At 35.1% G+C, this 11,707-nt stretch overlaps 1 protein-coding gene across 1 annotated transcript in view; it reads right to left on the bottom strand.

The window, feature by feature from the left end:
* Window positions 1-11,707, bottom strand: part of XPR1 (xenotropic and polytropic retrovirus receptor 1) — a 252,522-nt gene that overhangs the window by 217,198 nt on the left and 23,617 nt on the right. The window contains exon 2 of the mRNA XM_059412708.1: window positions 2,254-2,305. Within this exon, the coding sequence (XP_059268691.1) occupies window positions 2,254-2,305 (52 nt within the window). The remainder of the gene's footprint in view (window positions 1-2,253; window positions 2,306-11,707) is intronic.

Here is an 11,707-nt window from a genome sequence, read left to right as displayed (position 1 = left end):
ACGCCTGGGTGGCTCAGTTGGTTAGGCAGCTGCCTTCGGCTCAGGTCATGATTCCAGCGTCCTGGGATCGAGTCCCACATCGGGCTCCTTGCTCAGCAGGGAGCCTGCTTCTCCCTCTGCCTCTGCCTGCCATTCTGTCTGCCTGTGCTCGCTCTCTCCCCCTCTCTCTCTCTGATAAATAAATAAAATCTTTAAAAAAAAAAAATGTTAAAGTTGAAAGCCCTATCTTAGATTTATTGATAGATAGGCTTATGCTGCTTTATTTATAGATAACAGCTAAATAAAAGCAATAAAAACATAATGGTAAGAATAAATGATAGAAATAATTATCATTCAAATTTAACACCACAGAAAGACAGTAAATTAATATAGTATCACAATCAAATGAGACAAAATTATAGTCAATAACATCTTCTAACCTCAATACTACACAGAATAGTGTTTCTGTAAACCACTTTCCAATACCTTTGATTCTTAAGTACCTCAAAAGAGAAGAATTCATTTAAGAAGATATAGTTACATGGCTCCAATCTGAGATTAGAAAGAACAAACAAGTGCATAATATTTCCCTTATGAAAGCAGCATATACATCTTTATGATCAGCCACAATACTCTCTTTACAACAGGGCCCAAAGTTAACATCTCTGAGCAATGAGATAAAAAACGTTCTTAATTATAAGCATTTTAACATATTATCACAGAATTCAGTTTCTCTCTAATAACAGTTAAAAGTGTATGAAAATCACTAGCAACATGAGCCGGCATGAAGGGATGAATGAGGATCACCAGAACATGTCAAAATAAGTTGGTTACAAACTGGATGATAAAACATACAAGAAAAACTAAAGATAAGTAGCCCAACCTTGATAATAAAATTAAAAGAACCAATAATAAAAAATTACACAGGATGAGGGAACCAGTTAAACTTCCATGTAATTTCATTTTTCTTAAAATGAAATTTTAAGAAAATTATTTTTATAATATTTTGAGAGGTACTCTTTAAGACATAAAGAACATTTTGATAAATAAGTACTTTCTGTTAAACATTAGAAAATTAAATATATTTTAATAATAAATTAAATATTATTATAATCCAAAATTCAATAACATATTATAAAACTAATACCCAAGTGCTAATACCCTGGTAAGGATTTCAAGATGTTAAAGGAAGCACATTTTGAATGCAAATGAAAGATGTAGAATTCTATGTAATTTTAAAAAATGAGTTGTGGGGGGTTTTTTTTTTTTTTTTTTTTTTTTTTTGCTTCGGGAGTAGAATTCAGTGATTCGGCAAAGAAATGAGATTTTTTAATTATAGACCTATACTTTTATATTAAACAACTTAAGCATCTGTTACATGCCATAAAAATAAGCCTCCAAAAGCCTGTCACTAGAATGACTTCACAGAACTCCAGTTTGGTGTCTTATAAATATATTAATCTATACACACGATCTAGATTATTCTTGGTATATACTTTTTCACATTCATCCTTCCTGAGAAAAAGGTGGTATGAAATTTTAAAAGATTACCCAGCATCGGAGGAAATACTCTCTCAAGAAATAACTCTTGAATTAGCTCCATTATTTAATGACATAAGAACTCTTACAACTTTAAATTATAGCTGTCCAAACCTACCAAAGGTTAAACCCATAAGGAATGAGCTAGTGAGCAGAAGCTGAGATAACAGAAAAGCTCAATAAAGGTAACTGGAGAGACAACTACTGCCCTTAGATCAGCAATTTTTTGACTGCTGAAGTGTGCACATGCATTTAGATACATGTTTATATCACCTACACACATATACACAGTAAATATGCTTCATTGTTTTGTTTACTAATCCCAATCTAAAAAAACATGGCATAAATAGAAAGGAAAACTAAATTGCCCAGACTAATTATGGACTAAGGATTTACTAAAGGATGGATGGATGAACCGATGGATGGATAGAGAGACAGATATAAAAATATACTGGGGGGAAGGGAGATGATACAGATAAGAACTTTGACTCTAAACCAGTATCTGTGATTCACAATGCTAAGGTGATTCAAGGACATTGTAAGGGATCTATTTTAGGTAAATGTGAGCTTAACAAAAAGCTGACTGAAATATAAAGTAATCATAACATATATTTTCAAAAGCATAAAAGATCTGTATAACAGGGCAGGATTTATTAGTTTTCTACTACGCAGTTTAAAATATCTTCCCTTAAAAAGGGATTTTATGTGACTAAATTAGGGATTAGTACATCTTACCTTCCACAGAAGGTGCCTGATCCTGAGCTGAATACAGCATATCCTTGAAAGCCTATTAAAAGAAAAAAAAAGTGCATGAAATAATGAGTAATCTTTAAACTAACAGCATTTGATGCTAAACAATTACTTCTTTTTTAATATCCAAACTACACAATCCAGACTACTAAATTGAGAATTTAGTAATATACTTCAATTAACTTTAGTAAGCTGAAACCCAAATACTATACTTTCATATCAACCCAATATTGTCCAATCTTTAAGAAAATGACTAATATGTACACTTTAAAAATTAAAGGGCATTGGGAACAGAATGAAAACTCTCCTGAGAGATCATAAACTCTCTTGACTAAAAAAAAAATAGCGAGAGAAACTGAGAACAATGGTCCAAAAGGTATATATGGAACAGTGCTTAAGAAAACATGAAACAATGGATACAACTTTTTTCTTTTTGTAGGAACATAAAATTTACCATCTTAACCATTTTCACATTAACAATTCAGTAGTGTCAAGTACACGCACATGCTACATAGACAATCTCCGGAATTCTTTTTATCTTGGATACAGTCTTCAATGAAGGCGTGGAATGTCCTCCGTAAGAGTGCCAGACTATAAATATATTTATAGATTGTTTTTCTTCCAAACCAGTGAATTAACTACCAATAATATTTAGGTAATTTGGATGGCTGCAGTTTGGTCTCCCAGTAAGTGGTTTGGGAGCAGTAATGAAAATCATTTCCCCACACCTATCAATATAGTAGAATCAACTGAGTGGATAAGGCTCCAATGCTGAAGAGCTGGTCCTAAACAGGTGGCTATATCCAGTCCCAAAGCTTCGAAACTTCAAATACCATCTAACACTTGGTGATTCCCAAAGTGGCCTCCAACCTCCCTCACCAACTGACATTTGGAGTCAGATAATTCTTTGTCTGGGGGGAGGCTGAGGGGCTGCTCTGTGCATAATAGGATTTTTAGTACCATCCCTGGCATCAAGAGACTCACTAGGCTCATCTAGATACCAGTAGCAACACCTCCACCAAAACTGTAAAAACCAAAAATATCTCCATATACTGCCAAATGTCCCATGAGGGTCAAAATCAACACAGCACCCCCACACCCAGAACCACTGCCCTAGAGTCTTTCAAGCTTAAACCCCCCCCCCAAAAAAGGAAATAAACCTTCTGGGTAACCCGTCTATATTCAAATCTAGTAAATTATATTCTTCCCAAGTGAATTTATCATTTGCTTTAGACCAGTGACCAATCTGTTAGTTCTCTGACTAACCAAGCTTGACAACATATGTAAAAAAGTTTCCCAATGAAACAAAATTAAAATTTTTAATCAATACATTTTTGTTCATTTTAACCCTTTTTTTTAAAAAGATCTTCATAGGAAAACTATGTATAATTAAATATTTTAAGAGTGCACATGCTTAAAACCTTAACATTCAGTAAGATTCACTATTTATATAAAATTTGAGACACCACAGTAATGCAATTGTGGTATAATAAAAAAAAATTTGCTCTTTGTTTCAGGTTCCTGGCACAAATTTCTGAAACCTTTAGAATCTACTCTCTTTTATACACTGAGACAGTTCATGGTGGGTAGTGGGGGGAGGGGGTGCGAAATAGCTTCAGGGTGGTGTTTGGTCCCCAGAAAAACTGACCACCTGATTAATGTGATTAGAGGGTTAAAACTTTCAGCCGCACCCCCAGATCTCTGAGAAAGAGGGAATGGCTGGGGACTGAATTCAATCACCAGTGGCCAAAGATTTGTAGTCACCCAGGCAGAAGTATGGGTATCCTGGGTACCCCATTTATAGCTGGCATCTCAAGTGAAGGCAGTCTTGGGGGACTAAGCCCTTATCCATGGGGTCTGTGCTAACTCTGGATAGTTCTTATCAGAATTAAAGTGAATTACTAGACACCCAATTGGTGTCAGAGAAATGGTTATCAGCATCAGAAAAAAGAACTGGGGGGCGCCTGGGGGGGCTCAGTGGGTTAAGCCTCTGCCTTCAGGTCAGGTCATGATCTCAGGGTCCTGGGATCGAGTCCCACATCGGGCTCTCTGCTCGGTGGGGAACCTGCTTCTCTCTCTCTCTCTCTCTCTCTCACTCTCTCTCTGCCTACCTCTGCCTACTTGTGGTCTCTGTCTGTCAAATAAATAAATAAAATCTTTAAAAAAAAAAAAAGAAGAAGAAGAAGAACTGGTCAGAAGAGGTATCTAAAAACACACAAACAGAAATCATTTTTTTTTTTTTTTTTTACAGAACCTTCATTATTGGATCACAACTTTTCTAAGATTACCTTTGAAGCTCAGCCTAGTGTTTACTGACCACTAATTCTTAAACTTATTTATGTACAAAAGCCCTAAGTATATATGACAAAGGTATGGAACTTCTTTGAAGATCAAAGTATATACATTCACTATTTTCTTTACAATTTCAGATGTCTCAAGGACCACTAACCTCTGGTCTAAAAAAAGAAGCTAGTCCAGAAGATTTTATCAAACATCTGAAAGTCTTTGTCAGTTTGGACTAGAATTTCATATTAAAAATCCTACACAAGTTTAGAGTGGTGGTTATGTTAGAGTCTTCCATAAAATATTTCAAGAGAGTAAATGAATAGATTACTTAGAGGAAAGTAAATCCCTAGATAGAAAAATATAAGAAGAAACACATAAACCCAGCCAGAGAATGCTTACAAAAATAAATCTATTATGGGAACAGGTAATATCGGAGACTCAAATATCTGAATAAAGTTCATCTGAAGTATAACAGGCATGTGTACCAAAATTAAATGATGATATCAAGAATGAAATAAACCATTAATGACAAGCAGGATGACTTCTACATAGTAGAAGCTCAATAAATAGTTCTTGAATTCAAAAACCTTTCTTCCTCAAAGAAAATTATTTTAAAAATGAACAAAGCACACTGCAAAAGGATACTAGGCAGTACCTTACTGACATATTACGAAAATGAATTAAATTTGCAAAAGGGAAGCTTACTAAATTAAGTTTTTAAAAGATGATTAAAATTTTATAAGAAGAAAAATGATAGCCTTCATTTTTATTGTAAAACTGAATCATAATTTCATTTCAATCAACACAACTCTCAGTAAAATCTGGGACAATTCTTTCTCCTTCATACTACTTCGGTTTTCCTCTGAATAGAAACCTCTAAGTTTTTTAGTATATTGTCTACAAAACTCCATAAACAGGATAGATACCATTTTTTTCTTGTGACATGAGAATAGCCCCCAATTAGGAACTAAGAAGGGGAAAAAACCCTACAAAGTAATGTCTACATTAGTATCTATGTATTTATAATATGAAAGCACTTGCCTGGGTTAGGAATAGTAAATCCAAATACATAAAAAAACACATTCAAAGAGGTTCCTCAATTTATGCTATTTTCCTTTAAGGATATCCATTACTTTATATAAAACTCTGAATTTGCAGGCCCTGGGTGGCCTTAGTCTGTTACGCATTTGACACTGATTTTGGGTCAGGTCACAGTCTCAGCGTTGTGATCCAGCCCCGTGTTGGGCTCTGCACTGGGCATGGAGCCTGCTGAGGATTCTCTCTCCCTCTCCCTGCCTAAAATAAACAAAATAAAAACACCTCTGAATTTGTATAATAAAAATCAATATACATTCATGTGCATTACATAGATTAGATTTTTTTAAAAGATCTATTTATTTACTTTGAGAGAGAGCATGGTGTGGCAGGGGTGGAGGAGCAGATCCCAAGCAGGTTCCCCTTAAAGGGCAGAGACCGAAGCTGGGCTCAGTGTCACAACCCTGAGATCACGATCTGAGTTGGTATCAAGAGCCAGACACTCAACTGACAGAGCCTCCCACACACCCAACAATAAATTTCTTGGATTTTCAAAGGATTCAAAGCAATCTTTTATCTCAACATCTCTACTGTAATCTGAGTGTTAAATTGTTTCTGTCATGTTATTGAAATATATGTACTAAGACAAAACTCCTTTAGTGCTTATAACAACTCATATAACAGTAAAATCTTCCAAATCAAATCCGAACACAAGCACAAAACCAATACTATTCAACCAACATTAACATGACAGGGAAAAAAGGTTTGCTGAAACAAAATCTCAACTGGCAACACGAATACAATGCTGTCATTGTATCTGCTCTTCTAAATTTGGAATGCCTATATGACTATTAGATGTGATATAATCCTCTTACTACCTCTCCCTACTATGAGGTAGCATAGTACAGTGGGTAGGAGTTATGGAATTGGACAATGTGTATAAAAACCAACCCTACTATAATAGCTATGTAAGCTTCGGAAAATTAACTTCTCTGTATAACAATGTCCTCATCTGTACAACAGAAGTGATCACACATATCTCACAGGTCTATTTCAAGAATTAAAACTTCTTAAAACACAAATCCTTATAATAATGATAACTCGTGGTTATACATGAAGAGTACTTAGAACATTAAAGATACTCAAAGAATGTTAGCTAATCCAATGTGAAATACCACAAAACTTAGTTCATACACTGGGTTGTGGCATCATTTGGTGATCTACTATTTGGACATAAATAAATCATTTATGCATTAGATATACCTCAGTTCCAATTAACTCTTCATAAGGTAGTATAATACTACTTAGAGCCAACATGACCAAACAAGCATAAACATGGTTACTACAATCTCCTGGCATTTACTAGTTTATAAGACAGTCATCTAGATGATCTAGAATATGCTATGACATTTTCAGAAAATCCCTGTCATGAACATACTCTATTTTTAATTCTCATGGGAAATCTACAGACTCCTAAGAAAATAATGCAAATCCCAGTTTGCATATGCTTTTTTAACAAGGTCTCCTAATTATATTAAACTTTCTACTATACACACACATACACACATACATACACACACACACACACACACACACACACAAATATATATCTGTTGTATGATATAGGGTATAGCTCAAACCTAACATGTATGTTCAATAATACTGCCATTTCAAATTTCTTATGTTGTTAATTTTTAATAACACATAGTAGATCATCATTAATCCCCCTTGCAAAGCACAAGCCATTTCACAGGCCTTTTCACAAACTCAAATCAGAAGCTAAAAAAATTCCTACCGGGTGGTATATAAACACAATGGAATATTACTCACCCCTCAAAAAGAATGAAATCTTGCCATTTACAACAACATGGATAGGGCTAGAGTGTATTATGCTAAGCGAAAAAAGTCAGAGAAAGACAAATACCATAGGATTTCACTCATATGTGGAATCTGAGAAACAAAATAGATGAACATATGGGAGAGAGGGGAAAAAAAGAAAAAAGAAAAAGTGAGAAACAAACCACAAGAGACTCTTAAAGAACAAACTTAGAAGTGATGGATAGAAAGGGTGGCAGATGGGCTAGATGAGTGACGGGTATAAGGAAGGCACTTGATATGATGAGAACTGGGTATTGTCTGTAAGTCACTGAATTCCACTCCTAAAACCAACACTGCACTGTATATTAACTAGAATTTAAATAAAATTTTGAAAAAATGGAGAAAAAAACTCATACTTCCTATCAAATCACCATTAGCCTCATATATATCATACTATAAATATTAATACCTCCATCAATAAAATATCTAACCCATGTTGTCCTCATTGACTTCAATATTCAAAGTCAGCACACTGGAATCTAATTATTGATTAATAAGCAATGAACCAAACAGGCATTTAAAGAGGAAGGGAAAGGGATATTCATCATAAACCTTCAAAACAATCATAATCTTGGGGTGCCTAGGTGGCTCAGTCATTAAGTGTCTGCATTTGGCTCAGGTCATGATCCCAGAGTCCTGGAATAGAGACCCACATCAGGCTCTTTGCTCCGCAAGAAGCCTGCTTCTTCCTCTCCCACTCCCCCCACTGTGCTCCCTCTCTCCCTGTGTCTGTCTCTGTCAAATGAATAAACAAAATCTTTGAAAAAAATCATAATCTCTATTAAAAGTGTTTAATAATTATGAGACTGATGCGCTGCCTGCTGCGCTAAGAGGGCTCTAAAAGTGTTTAATAATTAGATAAAGTTTACATCACCAGCTTTTTTTAATCTGAAAACTTTTCTAAATGGAACTTGTGAATAACAAAATTTTGAAATATTTTCCAAAATATGTACATCATGAGCTTATCTACAGTACGCCAGAAACTTATTTCTTTTTCAATTATTTCTTTTTCAGTTTCTACTTCCTCTTTATGCATTACCTTTTTAATTTTTTCACCAGAAATACTGAGTATTCTGTGAATAATGTATAGGTCATTACCTGTGACCTGGTTTTTGTCTCATTATTTAGAAATCAGGCTTGTTTTCATGATACTGAAGTGTTAAGGGCAGTTCTGCAAATCAAATTATAAACTTCAAGAGGGCAGCTAGCATTCTCATGTGTCCTATACAAAGAATCACCATCTAATTAATGCTCATTTCTAGCCCCATATAGAAATAAACCAACCTAGCTCTGTTTTTGATGACAGAAATAAGCTATAAAGTCAATAAAAACTCTTACACAACTTCTTATAATTTAATATATTAAAGTTCAAAATTAATGTACCCTTGTACAAACTTAATACAAAACCCTACTTTGATTATGCATGGGCCAATTTTCATAGAATTTAAAAGCACCCCATCAGCAAAAGGCAATTTAATATGCAAAAATTGTTACAACATAAATTATAATTGAAATTATTAAATGTATAAAACATATAAAATAGGAAGATCTAATTTGGAACATGTCATGTTATATTCACATTTATAAATTACTGCACTAATATATTCTCACATTCACTGATGTGGCTTTTATTATTTCCATGTGGATATCTCCCAAAACTATATTGTCAGCCACATGTCTCCTAACACAAAATCAGAATGTCCAAAATTCATTTCTTCCCAAAGCCTGCTCTCCTCACATTTTACACTTCTTTTAATGCCATTGCCAGTAGCCAAATCACACAGATTTACCATCTCAGTAATCACTCACTCAACAAATATTCACTGGGTATCTACTATGTGCCAGGCACTGCTCTAGACACCTGGAATGAGGTGTCATGAGGAAAATAAAAATCCCTGTCCTAGCAGAGTTAACATTCTTTTTTTTTTTTTTAAGATTTTATTTGTTTATTTGACAGAGATCACAAGTAGGCAGAGAGAGAGGAGGAGGAAGCAGGCTCCCTGCAGAGCAGAGAGCCCCATGTGGGGCTTGATCCCAGGACCCTGGGATCATGACCTGAGCTGAAGGCAGAGGCTTTAACCCACTGAGCCACCCAGGCGCCCCCAGAGTTAACATTCTTACATTCTCCTTTCTATCCATCAGTTTAGTGATCTGATTCAATCAATGCCACTATCACAACCTCATTTACATTCATTCTCTCCTATCTTTTTACCTACACTATTTCAGTGAACTCTTCACTGGTTTACCAATCTATAGGTTTTCATCTCTCTAAAATATCTTACAAACTGCTGCCCTATCAATCTTCGCAAAGCATCAATCTGATTCCCCAGCTTAAAAATTTACAAAGATTTCCCAATAGCCACAAAATAAAGCTCATAATCCTCTGCTGGTCTCTAAGGTACCCAGAATGGTCCAAACTATCTTTTAGGCTTATCTTCCAAACTGAAGAAAATCACTTTCACTTTCATCTGACTTTCAAAGCCAGAATGAATTATTTATTATTATAATTACTCATTTGGGGGACCTCAATATTTCTTTCATCTTTTGCCTTTGTTTATAACTATTGCCTCTACTAGAATCCCCCACCCTACCCACACCTTTAAAATCTAATTTCCAAATCTTAACTATTCTTCAAGGTCTAGATCAAACTTAACCTCTTTTATGCTTTGTCCTGGTTTCTCCAGGTAGAAATTATCACTCCCTCCTCTAAAATCCTACAGTACTCTATATGAAACCATTTATAGCACTTAATATTTCTACCTTATATTTTAGTTATCTGTGTCACTTGTTCCCCATATGAATGTAAAGTCAGGGTTTTAGCCACCTTGCTTATAACTGTATAAAAGAGGCACACCATAAATATTTCTAGAGTATTAATATCATCATTAAGGAAGTTACCAAGCTTTATTCATTCAATGAACATCACTGGATGTCTGCTCTGTACACTATGCCAGGCTCTGAAGAAATGATGACTCAAACAAGAAGTCACTAGGTAAAGTAGAACACAATATGCTAAATACTTTAAAAAAATAAACACAGCATATTGAAAGTCTAAGGCAGTAGCAATGGAAGAAAAAAGCAGGTGAAATATGGTAAAGAGAGGGATACCAAGAAGCAAAAACCAAGAAGCAAAGAGGAAAGACTAGACAAACAAACATGAACTAAGGGATCTAAAGATCTCCCAGATTTTGAGCCCAGGTAAAAAGAAGGATGGTTCCTGATACTACTGACCTGAAAAAACACAAAAGAAAAAACTTGAGGAAAAAAAAAAAGAAGATAGGCATTTGGATGACAAACCATTTTGGGTATCTATAGGATAACTGAGATAGTTAGTAGACAGATGAAAATAGAGATCTACAGTTTGAAAGATACGTCAGAGCTAGTGGTTAAGAGTTGGAAATCTTACATAAAGATGATTTGAAACTGCCTAAGCTCTAGGTAAAAGCAATTTCTCAGAAAGTGAGAAGTGGTCCCAACACATAAACTTTTAGAATACAAACCATCAGAGAAGACACCGAGGCGAAAATCAGATATATATACACAGGGCCACAAAAATTAAAGGAGCATTTCAGGAAAGAAGAGATATTAATCAATGGTATTGTAAAAGTGTCTGTATGGTAACAGATCATAGATGCACATGTGGTAAGCAGAGCATAATGTGTAGAGCTGTGGCACGTTTTTATATTATTACATCTAATTCTTACCATGTTATATACCTGAAACTAATGTTAACACTGAAAAAAGAAAGAAGAGCTTTAATAACTATCAAAAGCTGCTTAGAGAAGAGGTACCTGCACCTTCAAGTTCAGTGCAGCATTTATTCAGAATATCCAAGACACGGAAACAACCTAAGTGTTAAAAGATAAAGGGATAAAGAAGATGTGGTATATACATATATAATGGAATATCATTCAGCCATGAGAAAGAAGGAAATTCTGTCATTTGCAACAATTTGGACAACTGCTGAGGGCATTAATCTAAGTGAAATAAGTCAGAGAAAAATACTGTATGATAGCACTTATATGTGGAATCTAAAAAAGCCAAGCTCAGAGAATCTAAAGAAGCCAAGCTCAGAATACAGTGGTGGTTACAATGCCTATGTGTTGGGGTACTGTTGGTGGAGGGGAATATTCATTAAAGGATAAAAACTGCCAGTTATGGGCACCTGGGTGGCTCAGTGGGTTAAGCCGCTGCCTTTGGCTCAGGTCATGATCTCAGGGTCCTGGGATCGAGTCCCGCA

The sequence above is a fragment of the Mustela nigripes genome, chromosome 10 (assembly GCF_022355385.1).
Source record: "Mustela nigripes isolate SB6536 chromosome 10, MUSNIG.SB6536, whole genome shotgun sequence".
NCBI classification, from domain to species: Eukaryota; Metazoa; Chordata; class Mammalia; order Carnivora; family Mustelidae; genus Mustela; species Mustela nigripes.
The sequence above is the reverse complement of the archived record's forward strand: the minus strand, read 5'-3'. Positions and strand labels throughout refer to the sequence as shown.